General features: G+C 37.3%; 1 protein-coding gene across 2 annotated transcripts in view; it reads right to left on the bottom strand.

The window, feature by feature from the left end:
- Tsp5D (Tetraspanin 5D) overlaps positions 1-22,446 on the bottom strand; it is a 46,254-nt gene that overhangs the window by 5,043 nt on the left and 18,765 nt on the right. For both annotated transcript variants that reach the window (XM_073977667.1, XM_073977668.1), the window contains exon 2: positions 17,440-17,524. In XM_073977667.1, coding sequence (XP_073833768.1) covers positions 17,440-17,502 — 63 coding nt within the window. In that variant the 5' untranslated portion in view covers positions 17,503-17,524. The remainder of the gene's footprint in view (positions 1-17,439; positions 17,525-22,446) is intronic.

Below are 22,446 nucleotides of genomic sequence, written 5' to 3'. Positions count from 1 at the left end.
CAAAAACATGTTAGTTTGGAATTTGGACTATATCGGTGCACCTCTTGCGGAGTTGTTTTTTTCCACTTTTTTTTTCTCCCATCGGACGCCTCCCCAGGTGGTGGATAGGGGAACGCTCGTCAGATATGGAGGGTACCGCAAAAATAAAATATGCGGGGCGAACCAAACAAACAAAAAATGGAGAAGGCAGCGTCTGACCAAAAATTGGCGGCTACAAACAGCGTCTGTACTTCATAGGTGCGGCTAAATTTAAGAAGGAAAACTATAAACCCTTTAGAAGGCAACGGGAAACCACTAAAGTAAAAACCCTAGAAAATCATACAAAAGCAATGAATACAACAAATAACACACGGCCCTCAGTCTCCGGCCAATCGAGGGTGCTAAGAATCCCCGGAGGTAAAACCAAACTCAATATCGGAACCTGGAATGTAAGAAGTCTCTATGAAGCTGGAAAATTTGCTAATACGGTATCCGAGATGGACAGACTTAACATAGATATTCTTGGAGTATGTGAAACCGGGTGGCCAGACAGCGGCGTTATATGTACTCGAAATGCTAAAATGTACTACTCAGGAAATCTCACAAACAATCACAGAAATGGTGTTGGAGTAATATTGATACAAAATATAGCAAAATATGTTAAAGGGGTGTTCATCCCAAAATCTGACAGAGCTATGCTTATAAAGCTGGAAACCAAACCAATTAATATAAATATCATACTGGTATATGCTCCAACTGCCGACAAAAGCAAAGAAGAAATAGAAACCTTTTATAAAAACATTGATGATTTGATGAAATTAACAAAGCCCCATGAAATTACTATTGTACAAGGTGATTTTAATTCAAAAATTGGCAAAGGAAATGTTCCCGGTATAACAGGGCCATATGGATTAGGAGAACGAAATGAAAGAGCGGACCGTTTGATTCAGTTCTGCCAAGAATTCAACCTCAAAGTGACAAACACGATGTTCAGCCTTCCAGCGAGAAGATTATACACCTGGAAATCGCCGCAGGATAGGCCAGGAAACATCGTACGTAATCAAATAGACTACATACTAATAAATCGGCGCTTTAGCTCGTCAGTAGTAAAAACTTCAACATATCCTGGGGCAGATGTCCCATCAGACCATATTCTTCTAATAATGAAGCTCAAGATAAAACTATCTGCTGTTCCCAAGAAAAATACTCGGAAAAGGCTAAATACAGAACTACTAGGAAATCACAGAATTAAAGCGAGTGTAAAAGAGAAGATAAACGAGGAACTATCTAATGTTGATAGAAATGATGTGGAAAACATATGGGAAAGAGCAAAAAATACAATGAAATCAATCTCTGAAAAAAGCCTTGGCAAAAGCAAGAAGTCCAATAAAAATGATTGGATGACAAACGAAATACTGAAATTAATGGATGAGCGACGCAAACATAAAAATCAAAATTACGAATTGTATTACAATATCAATAAAGAAATTAAAGCGGAAATCAGAATTGCCAAAAACAAACAACTGAATTTGCAATGCCAAGAAATCGAAAAGCTCCAGAGTCTACACGACGATTTCAATCTGCATAAAAAATTAAAAGACAAAAACAATAATGACAACAAACCAATAGTATCAATAGAGGACAAGAAGAAAGTATGGAAAGAATATATTCACCAACTGTTCACAGATAATAGTCGATCAGACAACAGTGAACAAATACAATTGCCACTTTCAGGAACCCGTATAACAAGAGGTGAAATAGAGTCCGCTATAACATCACTTAAAGACAATAAATCGCCGGGTCCTGATGAGATTCCATCAGAAACATTAAAACTTATAGACTCCAACAATGTCGACTTACTAACAATACTTTTTAACGAGATTTATGAGACAGGAATATATCCTCAAGATTGGTTAAAATCAACTTTCGTAACCATACCCAAGAAAAGCTACGCCAAATCATGTAATGATTACAGGCTAATAAGTCTTATGAGCCACGCTTTAAAAATATTCCTCAGGATAATACACAAGAGAATTTACGAAAAATGCGAAAAATATATGGGCATATCTCAATTTGGTTTTAGAGAAGGTATGGGTACTCGGGAAGCTTTGCTCTCCCTACAAATTATTATTCAAAAATGCCGAGAAGTACAGAAAGATGTTTTCTTATGTTTTGTCGACTATGAAAAAGCGTTTGACAAAGTACAACACGACAAACTAATTGATATCCTTATCTCAATTGGTATCGACAGTAAAGAAATCAGATGTATCAAAAATCTATATTGGTATCAATCCGCACAAATTGAAATTGATGGAGATATAACAGAACCTATTCTAATATCAAGAGGCGTAAGACAAGGATGTATATTGTCTCCATTGTTATTTAATATCTACTCCGAAAAAATTTTTGAAGAATCCATCAACAAAACGTCCAAAGGCATATTCATTGGTGGTAGATACATCAATAACATACGATATGCTGATGATACTACAATATTAGCTGACAGTATCTCACACCTACAAGAATTAATGGACAAATTGGTAACATGCAGTAACAGGTATGGACTAAATATAAATACAAAGAAAACAAAATATATGATTGTGAGCAGGAGAAATAGCCATAACAATATTTCCCTAAAAATACAAAACTATTCAATTGAAAGAGTGAAAAACATTAAATATCTTGGAATAGACATAAATGACGAATGGGATTGCTCCAAAGAAATAAGAAGGCGTATTGAAATTGCACGAGACACATTTTTTAAATACAAGAAAGTTCTGACCAGTCATGATATTAACCTGGAAACGAAATGTAGATTTGTAAAAGCATATATATGGTCAACATTATTATATGCTATGGAAACGTGGACAATAAAAGCAGTAGATGTGAAAAAATTAGAATCCTTCGAAATGTGGGTCTACCGCCGAATTTTAAAAATTCCATGGACGGCCTTGGTTACGAACAATGAAGTGATGCGAAAAATGAATCGAAGTAGAGAGATCATGACAAACATCAAGAGACGAAAAACAGCCTACCTTGGTCATATCATGAGAAATTCAAAATACAAAACACTGCAAGATATCTTAAAATCAAAAATCGAAGGAAAAAATCCTAAAGGTCGAAAAGAATTATGTTGGATTGCGAATATTCAAGAATGGACTGGATACCTACTAAGTGCTGCCAGAAATAGAGACATATTTGCTGATATTGTGAAAAATTTATGAATTTGTCTAATATTTTTATTTAAAATCGAATTTTTATTGTAATTGTATTGATCGCCAAAATTCGTACGACGAATAGGCAAATAAAGAAGAAGGTGCACCTCTTCGGGTACCGCCCACACAAAATTTCAAAAATTTTCGTTCGTTGTGATTTTTTTGTAGCCAGTTGTCCTGGTGGACCATATACGATCAAAGAATTTTTGTTTTAGGATAAGTCCATACTTCCTGCTATACAGGCATCAAAAAATTACGAATGGGCACGATAACTGAATTGAGTATTCGATTTTTTCCCGAACCTTGAACATTGTAAAATTTGTGCCATACGTAAGTAGTAGTATAAAGATGGGAGGGCAGATTTTGCGGAGCGCCCCCTGGCGGTTAATAATTGAACATGCATGTGAGTTGGTACCGATAATAGCAAAGGCACAAACCAAAAGTTGATGTTGCCAACAGTGTTACCAACGATAATAGAAAAGACATTATCCAAACAATGAATATAAGCTATGTTCGGTTACTCACCAATAGGTGGCGCCGCACTAGAGTGGCGTTATCATATTTGCATTTTAATAAGTTCAGAAACAAAGCACTGACTAACAAGTGAGCAAAGGCTATAGTCGGGACAGGGCCGACTATGTGATATCCTAAACCACTACCCATGTGAATAAGATTTTCACTGGTAAACATTTCTTTTAGGGAATATTTCCTGACTACCCAAACTCAATATGTTCATTCCTCTCTGGTAGCCCCGATCAAAATTGCGACCAATTTTTTCATTTTTTCTAATCACGCTACAGATTACAAGAAATGGAAAAATTGGATACTATTGTGATATCTCCCATGTTATCTCAAAATTTCGTGACGATCCGATCAAAATTGCGACCTGTAGCGTGATTACAAAAAAAAAAGATTGAAAAATGGGATGTATTACCGACTATTGCGATATCTCCGTTAGTTGGTAAACTACGCCAACATACTTTGCATCGTTTAAAGGTGTGATTTTCTACTTTCATAGGCAGGCTTTGCATTTGGAAGGTCCCCAAACAAAGTTGTGATATTCGTCATTATTATTAAAATCGCAAAAATGAAAATTGGTGTTCTATTAGCGGCCATTGCGATATTTTCGTTGTTTGATCACCTACGACAACCTACGATATTCGCTTTGAAATAAAACGTTGACTTTTTCTCCAAATAAGTTTTTTGCCCATTATCTGGCCACCACCAAAATCAGTAGTCTTCTTCCCCTCTCGGACCCCCATTAACCGCCAAAATTTCGTGTCGATCCGATAAAAATTACGACCTGTAGCTTGATTTTCTAAAAAGTGTAAAAATGGGATGTATTACCGACTATTGCAATATCTCCGTTACTTGGCCACCTACACCAACCTACTTTGCACCATTTTACAGATGGGATTTTTTACTTTCATAGCCAGACTTTGCTTTTCGAAAGTCCCAACCAAAGCTGTGATATTCGTCATTATATCTAAAATTGCAAAAACAAAAAGTTGGGTTTAATTAGCGGCTATTGCGATATCTTCGTTGTTTGACCAACTACGGCAACCTCCTTTATATTTTCTGCTTTCATTAGCAGATCTTACTTTTGGTATACCCCTTATGGAAGCTGAGATATTTGCTTTGGAAAAAAACGTTGACTTTTTCTCCAAATAAGTTTTTTTTTGCCCATTTTGACCTTTAAATATTATCCGACCGTCACCCCTCCGGGACCCTCATCAACACCCAAAATTTGGTGACGATCCGATCAAAATTGCGACCTGTAGCGTGATTACGAGGTTTAGATGGACAGACGGACGGACGGACGGACGGACACACATAGCCAGATCGACTCAGCTTGTCGAGACAATAATTTTGGTATATATAAGTATGGGTCTACGACCATTATTTCGATGTGTTACAAACTTTTTGGGCAAAACCAACTTATAATACCCTCCCCACATAGTGGTGTAGGGTATAATAAAGGCGCAATATCAAAAGGGTAATACCACTTCAGTCGCTATTCAGTATATTAAACTAAATATTTTTCCAGTATAGGCGCAACCTATTGATCAATAGCTCAACTGGCAACTCATTTTCATGTTCAATTATTGTGCCACCAGGTGGCGCTCCTCAAAATCTACCCTCACATCTTTATACTACTGTAGATCTAGTTCGCAGAAGGTCTGTATCGGACAACAACTTCGAATACCTTCCTTTCAAGAGCTAAAACTGACTGACATTGGTTCAACCTTTGCACATAGTAATACTGACCTAAAACTTAAATCGAGGTCTATCGGAAAACACCCCCGTTACCTACCTCAGGAAAGTTTAATCCTTTAGGTAAAGTGCTGTTCGAGGATAGTTTTATCATTTTTACCGAAAGTACTTCTAGTGGTCCTATTAACGGTGATATAAAGTCCATCCATCTTAACATTTTGTCCAAAACCGTTCAAACAAACCTTGGCCAACTCAAATGGATGGCGGGTACGATAACTCGTGAAAGGATTGACTGACACCTTTGCCCATCGTAATATTTCCTTAAAATGTAATTCAAATTCGAAGATGAATTCCTTTCGGTTCAAACTTCAATTTCACTTATGTAAGGTTCGTGCATTTTTTTGAAATCGAGGATATTCCATGTAACTCTGATTACAACGATTGACCATGTCACTTCCTCTGATACTTTTGAGCTTTGATCCCTACTTATGTCCCCGAAGGGCAGTTCACGCCAATATTGGGGATTATTCTGAACGAAAATTCGCCGTTAGTTTTGTCTTTCCGCCGTTTCAACTTAAAAAAGAGAGTGAAAAATCCCACGGCAAATTTTCGTTTAGAATACCCCAATTAGCTCAATGTTATAGGACCACTTTTTATCGCCGAGTCTTAATAGCGTGTCTTACGGCACTACTTATAGGGAAGTTTTAAATGTCTAGACTGTGTCAGTTGAACAATTATTATTATCTGCCAAACGTCTTTCGCCTCCAAAGTATACGCTATTTATTTCTTTAGAATTAAGGGGTTATCCCTAGTTGTTATTGCCAAAAACTCAATTTTCATAATTTTTTTCTGAGGAAGTTTCCAATATTTTTAGGTAAATCGTTTATTCCACATCTTAAACTACCTTTGGAATTTTTGTTGTTGAAAAATATTGCACAGTTTTGTGGTACATGGCTACCTGCGAAACCCATTTTTTATAAAAGCGTTTTGCGGTGCCAAAGATTGCTCGAAAACGAATGGGCCGATCTTTATATATTTTGGTGCGCGTTTTAAGAACCTAATAATCTAGTCTTTAAGCGAGACAGAATTTTCAAAAATCTATGTTAACAAAAGAAGTGACCTGGAAAAATCAAAATTTCGATTTTAACCAAAAAATTAAAAAAAAAATCTGTCTCACTTAAAGACAAGGTTTTTATGTATTCAATAAGCTTACCAAAATATACGAAGATCGGTCTATCCGTTTTCGAGCTATCGTTGGCACCGACTTCAAAAATGGCATTTCGAGAAAAACGCGTTTTAAGTTTTTATTTCGGTTTACATGAAAAAAAGTGTATTTTTGGTAAAATTACAAGGAGTCATCTATTCCTGGTCCATACAGGAGCTCGTCCGCCGACGATGTAGCTTGTAAAATGGAAATTTGGTGTTGCCTTCGCAACATTCTTCCTTCACGAGTGCACTCGGCCGCACGTATCCCTGCCAGTGCAATTCGTACTTGGTCGATTTTTTTAGCATATTCGTGTGCGTTTTGTCCACAGCTCACTCCGATCGAGCTCAAATAAAATAACAATGATTTTCTACCTTCGTTAAAAGGACCAATAGCAATGTAAGCTGCTAAATTTACAACGAGAGCTCCACTTGAAAGGTTTTGGGTAAATTTTCCAAATAAATTGATTGAAGCTTTCGTTGCTATTTTAATTGAAGCCGCCAACGCATCTTTCGAGTAAAGACTCTTTACTTAGATCGTTGTAAATAGGTCTAACAGCATCCAAAACATTTGCTGGAAGTGGTCTGTAATCGTGTATGAAAGCCTCTTTTCTTGCCCGAGCCCGTTGACATGAACTCCATGAGTCTAAACCGGTTGAACATTCCTTTGCCGCCAAACGTTTTGTTACTTTTTACTAAACTTCGAAGGACCCCATACGCTTTTGGACGTGTCTGATACAATCCTTCTGTAACGTGACCGTTTCATATATGTATTTCTACATGCATTTACTACCATCAACCACCACTACACAGTCAACATAGTGGACAAATTTAACTTCGATGTAATTAACGATAATCATTGCTTCATAATAATTCTCATTCACTGTGTGTTACCACCCGAATGTATATTTCAGTTTATGCACCGAAGACGTCGATCACCAGCCGACAAAGTACGACAAGACGTGTGGCTCGTCCGCAGTCTCGTTACTCGTTAGCTACGATTCGAACACGCTCCTAGTAAGCTCCAAGTCTCTTAGCAAGCTCCATGCTCTAGCAAGCTCCAAGTCTCTTAGCAAGCTCCAGACTCTTAGCAAGCTCCAAGCTCTTAGCAAGCTCCAAGTCCCTTAGCAAGCTCCAGACTCTTAGCAAGTTCCAAGCTCTTAGTCAGCTCCAAGCCTCTTAGTAAGCTCCAAGCTCTTAGCAAGCTCCAAGCTCTTAGCAAGCTCAACCCTCATAGCAAGCTCCTAAATATTGATCCACCTCTTTCCCCCACAGCAACCCGAATGCCATCAAGTCGAGTCATACACCCGCCGACAGCCACCAGAAAGCATTACCGAACCACATCCGGCATTTGCCGAGCTGACAGCCGCCCGATTACCCAGAGCCGAGTACACCCGACAACTGCCGAGCCAAAAGCTACCGATCGCCCCGAGCCGACAGCAATCCGAGTCTTGTAGAGTCGAGCCACATCCGACAACTGCCAAGCCGAAAGCTACCCGATTACCCCGAGCCGACAGCAACCAGAGTTTTACTTAAGGTTTGTGGGTCCTTAGGCCGACCCTGACAGCGACTGAGCCTACCTCAGCCCTAGATAAAACCACCCGTTATACTTCTTTATGACTTTTAACTCGCCATATGGATTAGAATTTAATAGAATTCATTTCAGGGAATTCCCAACAGGTAGCCATTACGTGGAATATTAAAATTATGGAAAAAGAAGTGGTATAATAAACCAATAAAGTACGCCTAAACACACAAACCACTACGGGATCTCCACTTTGAATGGTCATATCTCAGCCAATTTTGCTCCGATCGACTTGAATTTTTTTTGCGGCACACTCTATATTACCTGTACTTCAAAATAAGCCAATAACATGTTTTTCGATTTGCTATTATTTTCTGTGCTTGTTCAAAGAACAATATTTTCAAAATCCACCCATTCAATTGACTAAGGAAATGGTGTTGATATTTATTTGTTTATTTTGTGAAGTGAAATGAAATGATTACGTGTGAATTCATTTAAAATGAAATAATTTAAGGGAAAATCAACCACGGCAATGACAATTGGGATGAAGCACAATTATTATTCCGATACACGTACCTTTCTTTTTTTACGTTTGTTATTCGTTCTACTTTGGCAGTAAACCGATTAACTGGCGATGTCTTGTAAGAAAAAATGTAAATGACAAGCTCACGTTTTTCGCTTAAGCAGCGGATTGCTGTCGTTGACGCGCCTGCGCTTCATATAAAATGAGAATGCGAGAGGGTTGGTAATTGAAAGTTGGACAAAACAATTCAAAAAGAAGATTCACATAAATGTGTCATTACCAACCATTTCAAGCATCAGCACAGCACAGCAAAAAGACGAAGAAGTACTTTTTCTGTCAATAAAGATGTTCGGTAATAAACAGAGGGGAAGAGAAGGTGAGAAAGTGTTTTTGAAAAAAGTCATAAAAATTATGTTTACAAAGATTTCCGTCATTGTTTTGCCAATTTTTATGACACTTTTGAACTTTTACTTTGCACTCTTTTGTCGGTTGCTGTTGTTGTTGTCCATTGTTGAACTTTTTATTGTCTGTTAGTACTCTTTGAGCAGCAGAGAAAGCCATTAACAAACATTTGAAGAGTCATTACTACCGAGGAGGAGGCTTATTAAAAACGATGAATATGAATTCTATTGTTTAAGAAAATAATTTGAAATGTTTTTGTAGCTCCCGAAAATTGTTTAAAAACCAGGGCATTGGTTGTTGAGTCGGGGTATTCAATGGCATTAAGCCCGTCGGAGATAAGAAGAATTTTAATACGGTAGTTTGTCTTAGATAAAAGGCAATTTTTCTTAGGGTATTTATAACTAGAAAATAACACTCTAAATGTAGTAGTAACTTTTTTATGTGATAGTATTTGCATGACATAATGCATTGAAATGTTAAAATTCATTATATTAAATCAAAGCACCATACCATGCAATTGCCCTGATTGGCTGCAATAAGACAAAGTACAAGTACTAAATAGCTGGCAAACTATCGATAGTCCAATTACCACGTTGATCGCTGTCGTAAAGCTTTGTTTATATCGGACGGTAAAGCAATTATTCTTTAAGTAATTCACGACAGATAACGTCAAAAAAATATTTTTGTGGCTAGTGTAGACTTTGTTTTACGACTACAACCAAAACAATAACCTAACTGTAATATGAACAGATCGCCAATTTTGAAAACAAATAAAATACTAGTATGTGACCAAAGAAATTTTGGAAGTTTCTAGCTTAAATATTTAGTTGTGTGTGGGGTAGATATCATAATCAGTGGCGGATCCAATGAACACAGTCTGCACGAATAAGACTATTTGGAAGGAGTTTCGAGGCTATTATCGAGGGAAATATTGAGAATAAAATTATAACCTTCTAATAGAGAGCACAAAAATTACCTAGAGTAAAAGCCTGAACTTAAATGAATTTTTGTGAGAGAAGTCAATGAAGGAGTGATCCTAAATATTGGGATATTTCGGGGCCCATATCTCTGGAAATCAATATAAAAATGACTACCCACCATTAACATTTCAACAAGTTCTGATAAATATCCTCATACTGGAATTATATATTGCAGGCACCAGACGGAATGCACCGACATAGTCCATTTGGGAACTTTTTAGAGCTTTTGGACTATTATGTCAGGAAGTAGGGATAATACCATCGTCGAGCAAACTGCATATAATCCAAAGTCTTAAAGTTTGTCATGAGATACTCGTTAACAAAGATATAACGCTAATTTCAGATGCCTTACAGGGTCTACAACAGAGACTTAATCACGCCACAACTCGGAAGTTCCACTCACGGCGGATTTGTCCTTCGGGATTTTTAATATACTCACCAAGGGTTTTCATCCCCAAAAGGAATTATCTCTGCCCCAAAATTTCGGTTCACAGTGTAATTTAAACATTTGGGGTATCCATGTCTTCTCTTCAACTGTTGCAACAAACACAGCAATTCGAAGGAACATCGTTGCAATGTAGAAAACAAAATTCACCATCCTCATAGCTCGCCAGACATTATCGTTGTAGTCTGATAAAGTACGTGTACTGCCAACCCGTTATTTCGATTGGTTCGGACCTCCTTCCTATTATCATATCCGTAAAGAGACCAACCGACTTTATAAACGTTGACGTACTTTTCTGAATGAGAGAATGTGCACGCAGAAAAATATATGTTAGAAATATGTTTGGATCCAAAAAATATTTGTTTGGGACTGATTGCAAACAAATATATGTTTGCAACATTTTGTAACACTTCTCAATTTTATATGTTTGGGTACCAACATATTTTTTATGTTCGAACATATTTTTTATGGGTGGAGATGATTTTTGTCAAAGAGAGTAACAACAGGGCTCTCGCAGCTGCGCATTGCTGCTTTATAATAAAGAGCTGTGTGCATGTATGCGTAAAACACGTGTGTTTCGTGTTTTGTTGTTGTTAACCAACGTAGCCAGCGAAGAGGAAAAGAAATGAATGCTATTGATTACGTTGGTCTTTTTTATTCAGTGTTCTAGAGACAATCATTGAGTAAAGACGGTAAAGTGAGTGAATAAATAAGTGTTTTGTCTTTTCTTAATGAAATTGTGCTTTTTAGTAAATTAAATGTCCATTTAATTGAATCATTTTAAAAATCAAGAATCAAGAAGGTGAATGGAAATATTTTATTGGACAAGGAAGAAATCTAGAGTTGTGCCAAAGGAACTATATGGAACTATCTCGTTCACTTCGCAGTTCCAATGGACCATATTTTTATTTGAACAAACTGCGTATACTTAATATTTCACGTTATATTTCATGATATTACTCATACGTTTTGGAACTAGTACAAGGAACTAGATTATCCAACTCTAAAGAAATCACATTTAATATTGGTAATTACATCAATACATTTTTCATTTACATACATACATATAGTCACCATAAATGCCCGAAGACGTAACCGACATGAAAATCGAAATTCGTTTTTAACGTTATCTGATACATAAAGCTAAAATACATGCTCTGGCAAAATTTCAAGCTTCTACGTTCAAAAACAATGATGCTATTCAAGAAATGGCATATCGGAAAATCGGATAATATTGCAGATTTTGTTGTAATGGAGGTTCTCAAAAGTAAGCACTTCAGCGGTTTTGGTTTCACTACTAATTCCCCTTCGTATATGATCGATATATCCCATATACTCGCCTTCATAAGATTAATATTCTATAAAACAGATTTTAATTTTATAACGTTTTTTGCTTCCCCTGTAAAGTTTTGGTTTTGTGGGTTACGTCTTTGGGCATTTATGGTGAAGATATGTATATTTGAAATATGGATGTACCTATTTATTACATTATATAATCATTTGATTCCAGATGCCGATTTCTCGCTGATGATTTGAACTTTGATGAAAATGTGTTTTATTTTACAACTAAGGAGAAGCGTTCAAAGATGTGTCTATATAATTTCTTATACCCTCAGCATTTAGGCAGAAAGGGCATTTTGATACGATCAAAGGGCACTTTGATACGACCAAAAATGTGCCTCATCGAAATAAAGGTTTTAGACTCCAAGTATGTTTGGACGAAATACGTTTCAGACAATTTGGGGTCGATTTAGCCATGTCCGTCCGTCTGTCTAGCTGATGCGCATGATAACTCTCGAACGGATCAACTGATTCGAACTTAATTTTGGGTATCGTAATAGTTTGTCCAAACTTATTTTAAGTTCGAAGATGGGTCATTTTGGTGCACTCCTTCTGGTACCTTCCCCACAAAAGATCAAAATTTGTCCTAAAATTGTGTGAACTATAACTCTCGAAGGGAGCAATCGATTTGGTCCAAACTTTGCACATCGTATTATTCCTTCGGGTTTGAATATAGAGTATATTGGTCCACTCCTTCGGGTACCTCCCACAGAAAATTCGGTTAAAGTGAAGTTTAAGAGCTCCTCTCTGATCGTTTTGAAATTTGTTTTAGTAAGTTGTCCTTGCCGCTCCCTTTACGAAGGTACAATTTCTTTTTAAAAGTTCCAAGAAACCCTGACGGCAACAACCGAAGTGGCAAATCCGCAGTAATTCTCGCAGGGAGTTTCTGATTGGTGTAGACTTTGAACATCATATTATTTCATCCAGTCATGTATCAGGTTGGAGTATGGACTATTTCGGTGCACTTCTTCGGGTACCTCCCACACAAAATTCGGATAAAGTGAAGTTTAAAAGCTCCTCTCGAATAGTTTTGATTGTTTTTTCAGTAGGTTGTACCGTTGAAAATGAGGCCACTATCATGTTCAACGGTACAATCTTTTTCCGGAGTAAGTCAATACTTCCGAGATAATGGGCCAGGCCCCAAAACCCTCCCGGCATACACTCAAATGGCTATTGTGCAAGATAACTTTAAAAGTTTTTCAAAAATTTAATCCAAACTTATATATATATATGTCCTTTATTTATATCTGTATGACTTACACAATATTAAGGTAAGGTCACATTAGGCAAATATTTGCTCCAGCGACCGGCATTGTGCGCTTACTGATATCAAGTGAGTGTTAATAATACATTGAATTTATGCTAACTTGCTCTCATTATGCGCACACTGCCGGTCGCTGGAGCAAATATTTGCCTAATGTAACTCTACCTTAAGTTCATAAATTACATAAATACAAAACTGATGTAAAAAGTTCAGGTTGAACATAGGGCATCGACAAGCTCTCTCCATCTTGTTCTATCGTTGGCCAGGTATTTTGCTTGATCCTAGGTTATATGGACTGACTCAAGTTCTTTTTTGGTACAGCGAATCCAGGTGTTTCTTGGACGTCCTTCTTCGTTGTCCTTGCGGATTCCAGTCTAGCACGGTTCTGGCAATGTCACTGTGTGGCCTGCGTAAAATATGGCCTAACCAGACCCCTTTTCTCCTGCGGATTTCTATTTTAACAGGGCTACAATTAGTTCGGAGCAGTAGTTTTGAATTTGATATTTTGTTCGGCCAGAAGATTCTCAGAATTTGCCCTAGACAGCGGTTGATAAACACTTGAAGTTTCCGAGTCGTCGCTTGCGTGAAACTCCAAGTCGTACAGCCGTACAGTAGAATAGATTTTACGCTGCTGTTAAATATCCTGATTTTTGTTGAGGTTGATATGGCGATACATCTCCAGACTTTGTTGAGTGAACGGAAAGCATTTCTTGCCTTGTTTATGCGGTCGCTGATATCTGCTTCTGAACCGCCGTCTTTAGTAATTTTGCTTCCCAAGTAACAAAAGTGCTCTACGTCTTCAATGGTATGCCCGTTTATTGTGAGTGGGGTTTGACATGTTGAGCCTTTTCTCATAAGCTTGGTCTTTTTAGTGTTTATTTTTAGACCGACTTTGGAGGCGTTACGCGTTAGCGATTCCAATTTAGCACTGATGTGGTCGAAGTTGTGGGCGAAAAAGCAGATGTCATCTGTGTAGTCTATGTCGCCAAGAAAACCGTTTACATTCCAGCGAATTCCATAGGGAGCCTCGGCATTTGTTGCTTCTAAAACAGAATCTTAGAGTATGAGAAAAAGCGTGGGAGATAATAGGCAGCCCTGTTTTACGCCCTTGCAGGTTGAGAAGGGTAGGCTTTCTTTGCCGTTGAAACGGACAGATATTTCGGCGTCTCTATAAAGTGCTTTGATCAGGGTAACAATTTTAAGAGGGATGCCTTTGTTTATAAAGGCGCTCCACATAGCATCTCGGTAGACGGTATCAAAGGCTCGTTCAAAATACACGAACAAGAGATACAACGTTGCATTTAATTCAGAGGACTGTTCGATAATTATACGTAGGGAGTTGATTTGATCTGCACACGATCGACCAGGGCGAAAACCCGCCTGTTCCTGCCGTAAAATCGAATCAAGCATAGGAGATATACGCTGAAGCAGAAGTTGAGCCATTACTTTGCTCATTGCATTTAATAATATAATTCCTCGCCAATTTTTGCACTCGGTGAGATCACCTTTTTTTGCATAGTTACTATAGTACCATTCTTCCACTCTTTGGGAAAGTCATTTGTCTCCCACACGTCTCTAATAATTGGGGTAATAGCTTGCGCGATGGGTTCTGCCCCATACCGAAGTAGTTCCGAGAGTATGTTGTCCGGACCAGCTGCCTTGCCATTTTTAAGTGACTTCAGGGTTGTACTTACCTCTTTGTACGTAGGAAGATCTGTATTTACGTCTCTTCTTGGGTTGCGGCGCAGAGTTGAAGTATATAGTTGAGACACATTAGCTGCTGGCTCCTCGGTGCTGAAGAATTGACGCAAGCGGTCTATTTGCTCCTCGGGGCTGCTTAGTTCATGTCAATTTTCGTCCTTGATTGCTGCTATAGGTCTAATATTGTTACCACTCATTTGCTTATTGGTTTCGTATACACCACGAATATTACCAATATTAAGCCTGTTTTGCTTGTTCGATAGTTCGATTATGGCTAGTACTTTGGCTTCATTTGTTTTGGCTCTTAGGAAAATGTTGCGTAATCGCTTGCGATGTTTTATTGCATCGAGAGTCTCGTTACTAATCAATGGTCTTTGGGGTTGCTGTGCAGTTCCAATGACGGACGTTGCTACTTCCCTGCACGTTGTTGCTATATCGCCCCATGTGTTTATCATGTTGTTTCCTCGGAGTTTTTCTGATAGGCCTACCTTATATCTGTGGGCCGTTTCTGCGGATTGCATTCGCAGGAGGTTTAGTTTGTTGGGCTTTTGATGTTGGCGATTTATAACGGCCGGTCTTAAACGTAGAGTAGCAACTAGTAGAATGTGGTCACTGTCGATATCCGCTCCGCGTCTCTTTTTGACATCCATCAGTGAGCCCAGAAAGAGTTTACTAATGAGGATGTGGTCGATTTGATTTCGCGTTTGGCCATCTGGTGATTCCCATGTGTATTTATGGATGTTTTTATGGGCGAACTTGGAGCCGCCAATAAGTAGACGATTTCTGGCCTTGTGTGCCCATAACTGTGCTTAAATTGCTGTTAGTACAACCCACTTTGGCATTGAAATCACCGATAATAAGCTTGATGTCTCCCTTTGGCAGAAAGCTTATAGCCGAGTCAAGCTAAGAGTAGAATAAATCTTTTGAATCATCATCATCGGGTTCCGTTGGGGCGTAGCGGAATTTTGAGTTGAGCCTTGCCATGATGATTCGCTCGGATATGGCTTATATCATAGGAGGGCTTTGTTGGCTTTTGGTGATAAGAGTAAACCAACTCCATTTACTCTGTTAGAGGTATTCCCGGAGAAAATAAAGTTATATCCGTTTTTGAGTGGCATTGTTCCAGATTTCAGTCAACGAACTTCGCTTAGTCCTAGGACGTCTATACGATAATTAGACATTTCGTTCTGGACTTGGTTGAGTCTCGATGATTCAGAGAGTGTTCTTACATTCCATGCTCCAATCATAAACCGGGTTTTAAATCCATAGGTCGTCATCGAAAGGTTATCAGTTCTTGTATTGCTTGTTGATGTTTCTGTAATCGGTTTGTTTAAAGATGGTTGACTGATTGGGCCATCGCATCCGCACATAGTGCTGGGGCTGCCAGCTACCCTCTAGGTAAGGGTTTGTTGATAGTAGATCTTCTGAAGACCTATGTTCGCCACCGTTGGCCATACTATACCATTGGCTCCTCCGCTGCCATCCCTATTGCTTGATCCCATCACAATCGAGCAAGGAGTCTAAAAAGAACTCCAATGTAATGTGCTGCAGGTATTTCTTCCATGCTGCATTTGAGGTTATACCGCCCATGATCGGTCGCCAGAGCCTCGTTTGCATGAGCAGAGGACACCAAGTCTCACGTGGACAGTGGGTGACGTTGAAGAGGATTGGCTATGTCTACAAACGTTTTATTTGTATTCGCATCTCTCTCGAACAACTGTTGAACATTTTGGTAAGAGATCAAATTTTGGATAATGGGCACCCAAAAATGTCTTTCTAATTAAGTTAGTGGCCATATTCACCATAGTAATTAAATATTTTCACTTACAACTTTTAAACAAAATTTCCAGGAAACAATCTCAACATATTACACTAACCAAAACTTATTGAATAGCATAATTTTTCATTGTTGAAAACCACAAAACCAACCATCACCCTCTGATATGCTATTTGCAGAAGAGTACTGAATTTCCAGCAATCAGTTTTGCAATGCCACCACAAACGATGACGAAGAAGAAAGAGAACTGTGCAAAAATTGTCAAAACTTTATAAACAATGCAATTTCCGTAGCAGACTATTTTGACAACAATGGATTTATGCAGTAACATTCGTTGGTTGTTGTTATTGTCGCAAGTACATATTCTGTGGTTAACTCTTGTGAGTACGATGATGATGGTGTTGATGGTGGTTATGATGGCAACGAACACACAAGAGCTTCTGCTGCTGTTCATATTGAAACATTGTTGATGTCACATTCAACAGGTTTTTCTGTATTTTGACTCGATGGCAGCAGCATCAGCATTGACAAATGAAAACTTTGTAGACAAATGTGTAAATAAATAAATGATTATCTCTTCTCATTCGCGCACACAGAACAACTTTCTAAAGGCCGATGAATAAAAAAATAGTTGTTGATCAGACAATAAATACATTGAAGGCTAATATTGTATTTATTGCATATGCATATTTTGAGGGTACAGTGAAACCTTTAGTATTTGATTAGTGACTATTATCGTAATATGTTTATTAGGAAACGACTATCTCTTTTAAGACGCTCTGTCAAAATGTCACGTTAAGAAGTGTCAATTAATATATTCTTATATATTTGCATGACAAGTAAAAATCAATGTATTTTTTGCATACTTACCCATAATAATATATTCAGCCAACAAAATGTCCTTCTTATACATGTGTATCCTGCATTCGCCATTTTATTTTAGATGTAATGTAATCTGAAAGGAATAATATTTTGAAATTTATTAGTGGGCTAGTTTATAAAATTTTTCAGGTCTTTATCGAATATTAGTCTTATTATTTTTTACATACATATGTATGTATATATGTTCCCACAGACATCCCCGAAGGACAAAGGAGACTCCTATCATATCAGTGATCATCACCCAATACATATTAGCTCAAGGATATGGGACCTACTTTTTATATCCGAGTCCGAAGGCATGTCTTACGAAACCACCTGTATTGAAATTTTACGTGGCCAAAATTCCCTGGTAATGTCGCCAACTTTATGATGACAGGTGTTTTTGTCACAGCTGAAAATGTGATATTACACGGTCTGGAAATCAAACCCGGCGATACACTCTGACTAAATGGTGTGTCTACGACCAGTACAAACAAACATCGAAACAATATATCTGGAGCCTTGGGGTTCCAATTTAAAGCAATTTTAGAGAGCGGTGCGGACCTTTTCGTAGGTTGTGGCCTATCCTATTTTTAATACCCTCACATCTATGTATGCTAACGAGGGTACCCAGCAAAAAAGATGGGAAGTAGTGCAATGCAGAGTTATGATTTTACAACATCTTTCGATGCAATCCACGCGGAGTTATGAAAAATTCACTCCGTTCGATACATTTTAGAAGCACTCGCTTAAAGATACCTACAAGCACAAGTCAATTTGTTGATCCCTACAAAAGAGGTAGCAGTCGTTTTTTATACCCTCAGCATTTATGCTAACGAGGGTATATACACTTTCATACGTCTGTCTGGCTGGCTGGTGCGCACGATAACTCTCGAACGGATGAACCGATTCGGTTTAAATTTTGGCTTTCGTAATTTTTACCCAAACTTTGTTTAAGTTCGAAGATGGGCTATATCGGCCCACTCCTTCCGATACCTCCCACACAAAAGTTCGAAAATGTTCTGAAAATTTGTGCGCACGATAACTCTTGAAGGGAGTAACCGATTTTGTCCATACTTTGCACATCGTGAAATTTGTACCAGACTTAGATACGGTTTTAATATGGACTCAATCGGTTCAATCCTTCGTGGAACCTCCCACACAAAATTTCGGAAAAGTTCAGTTTAGGGCCATCTCTCGAATAGCTTTGATTTTTATTTTAGCAACTTGTATTCACTGCCCCTCATACGACGGTACAAGTTTCATTAGCGGCAAGTCCATACTTCCTGAGAAAATAGCAAGAAAGTTGCAAAAAAAGCCCTATGACACCGTGTGAGGTGGTTGGAGCGCAAGATAACTCTAGAGCGGATCTGCCGATTCGGTCCAAAATTTGGCCTTAATAATATTTTGTCCAAACATAGTTTAAGTTTGAAGATAAGACATATCGGTCCACTCCTTCAGGAACTTCCCACACAAAAGTTCAAAAATGTTCCGAAAAATTCTTCTTGAAGGGAGTGGCCGAATTGGTCCATACTTTAAACATCCTTATATATCTACCAGATATAGATCAGGTTCAAATATAAATTTCGGATAAGTTCACTTTAAGACCTGATATCGAATCACTTTGATTTTTGTTGAAGCAACTTCCATTCGCTGCCTCAATTACGATGGTAAAAGTTTTTTCAGGGACAAGTCCATACTTCATGAGCAAACAGCCCGAAGGGTGTAAAAACCCCCTATGGCACCATATGTAGGGGATGGAGATCCACTTCCATAATGGTCAATGTCAATCCATTTCTTTTAGTATCTCCTCCTCAGAACTTTTGATCTATAATCCTAATCAACATTTTTGTCGATTCAAACGCCCAAAATTTTAAATCCCCTAAATATATACGTTTTTGGGAAAAATGTTTTAATATACACAGACTGAGGGTATATCTCTGTCGGCAAAGCCGACTGATACTTTTTTACTTGTTTTTTCATATTTTGCATCCACATATGAATGTTTTTGAGTTTTACGTATATTCTTACTATTTAGAAAAGGTCAAACTCCAATAAACAAACCATAAAAATACAAAAAAAAAAAAAAAATTTCCAAAAAAAATATATATATATTTACATAAAACTCATATAACTCTTATAAAAACTCATAATTTAAAAAAAATCCATTTATGTAAAAAAAACTATAATTTATATGAGAAACGATGTGGAAAAAAACAAACATTTTTACCCATGTAATTTCAAACTACACCATTTTCGAAGAATTTCAGTTGTAATTTGATTATTTCATTTTCAACATTTCACTTGTAATTTGAGAATTCCAATTGAATTTTGAATTATTTCATTTGTAATTTGAGAATTTCATTTGAAATTCGAATCAATTCGTTTGTAATTTGATTTTTTTCATTTGTAATTCGAATTATTTCATTTGAAATTCGAAATTTTCCATTAGTAATTTACGTATTTCTATTTGTAAATCGAAGTTTTTCATTTGGAGTTTCAAATGAAAAAAATTCAAATTACAAATGGAAAAATTCGAATCACAAATGAAGCAATTCAAATTACAAATGAAATAATTCGAATATCAAATTGAATTCTCAAATTACAAATGAAATAATTCGAAATTCAATTGGAATTCTCAAATTACAAGTGAATTGTTCCGAATGACAACTGAAATTATTCAAATTACATGTGAAAATGGTAAAAAAGTATCAGTCGGCTTTGCCGACAGCCTATCTTAATTTAAACTTTCATCTACGGCTGATCGACACAATTGTTGAACTTTTGTGGGGGAGGTAACACAAAGAGAAGATCGGTATCGGCCATTTTAGAAGTTAAGCTAAATTTGGACAAAATATTAGGAGATCCAACGTTTGGATACATTTGGTTGCCACATTTTTAAATATTGGAGGGAAGTACAGGAAGTTGTTGCCAATCTTCGAACTGGAATTAAGTTTAGACACCTTTTGTGCTGTTTTCTCAAGAAGTATGGACTTGCCCTGAAAAAACGTTTACCGTCGTTATTAAGGTAGCGAATCCAATTTGCCTCAACAAACCAAAGTGATTCGAGAGCAGGTCTTGAAGTAAACTTATCCGAATTTTTGTGTGTGGGGTACAAATATAGTCCATATTCGAACCTGATCTATATCAGGTAGATATATTAGGATGTGTAAAGTATGGGCCAAATCGGTCATTCTCTTTAAGAGTTATCGTGCGCACAATTTTTCCGAACAGTTTTCAACTTTTGTGGGGGAGGTACCTTAAAGAGTGGACCGATATGGCTTATCTTCGAACTTAGACTAAGTTTTGATAAAATATTACGAAAGCTAAATTTTGGACCGAATCGCAGATCCGTTCGAGAGTTATCTTGCGCTCCAACCATTGCACACGGTGCCATAAAGATTTTTTTGCAGCTTTCAGGCTATTTTCTTAGGAAGAATGAACTTGCCCCTGATGAAACTTGTGTCATCGGAGGCAGTGAATAAAAGTTGTTACAATAAAAATCAAAGCGATTTGAGAGCAGGTGCTAAACTGAACTTTTTTTGTTTGGGATGTGCCCGAAGGAATGGACCGATTGAGTCCATATTGGAACCTCATCTATGTCTGGTAGAAACTTCACGATATGCAAAGTATGGACCAAATCGGTTACTCCCTTCAAGGGCTATCGTGCGTAAAACCTTTTTAAACATTTTCAAAATATTGTGGGGTATGTACCGAAGGAGTGGACCGACATATTACGAAAGCCTAATTTTGAACCGACCAGCCAGATAGACAGATGCGCGAACATGGCTAAATCAACTCCAAATTGTCTGAAACGGATTTTTTCCAAACATACTTGGGGTATAAAACCATTATTTCGATGACGAACATTTTTCCCATATAAAAGTGTGTATACCCTCGTAAGCATTAATGCTGAGGGTGTAAACAATAAAAAATTTAATACCCAAGCCTATATTTAATTTTTATGTCTGATTATCGTTGTTATTCTTAAGCACATTTTTAATTCTATTACCGTTTATTTATATTTATGAAAATACGAAGGTGGATCAATAATTCCATTGTGTGGTTTCGAATCTTCGGCTTTCCTTTTTTACATGCAATAAATTTTCTCCATCGAGAAAAAGTAAAAAAATTAACATTAAAATGATTCCATCCTAATAGGCAACATTACAAATAATTCCGTGAGTTTTCCAACTTTCAGCGGTACTGCAAAAATCTACTAATTTTTACTATTTTTTTTTTTCGATAACATAAACGAAAAATTGTTATCATAGTAAAAAATTTTAGATTCTTGCAGATTCTGGAACAGCCATATACTCATTACAAAACCCCCTACTAACCCATTATTTCAACAAGGGCATGTCGCGCGAAATAAGTAGTTAATTGTTGACCACTAAAATTAGTAGCTAAATAAGTAATCACGACTTTCAGTATATATTTATTTAACTACTTATATAAATGGCAAAAAATTAATACTTATTTCGGGTTAGTAGGGCGTTTTGTAATGAGTATTTTGTTGGGGTTATTTGCAATATAACAACGGTTCCATTTAGCACCATCTAAATGTATGCAAGTGTAAATTTTTGAAGGAGTTGCGTTAAATTTTCCAGGTCCATAAAATATCAATTTATGATCAATAACTTCTTTGTATGAGTCAAATCTCCTTCCATCGGGCAATTTCCTTAGCTTTGAATAATGGAAATGGTCAGGGTGGGGTAAATCCCGACAACATGGTGGCGGAGGAGCAAATTCGTAATCCAATCCATGCATTTTTTCAGCAAAACCGTGTCAGTCATTTTTCGAAACGAAACTGTCTGACGTATGAGTAATGCATAATATGTGTAACGCATAATTACATTAATCATACGCCGTTGTCCCTATATGAATACAGACTTCATCAATAACTGTGAACGTGATGCAAAACTAATACACATTACTTATAATTTATTTTTACTTTTGTATTTATTTTTGTTACACAGTGTAAGAAGATGCCTCAGCATCATTGTGTCCGCAGTT

This window comes from Musca autumnalis, unplaced genomic scaffold, assembly GCF_047663935.1.
Source record: "Musca autumnalis isolate F117 unplaced genomic scaffold, ASM4766393v1 scaffold_3, whole genome shotgun sequence".
NCBI lineage: Eukaryota > Metazoa > Arthropoda > Insecta > Diptera > Muscidae > Musca > Musca autumnalis.
Note: the sequence above shows the minus strand (reverse complement) of the source record. Positions and strands in the feature narration are given on the sequence as shown.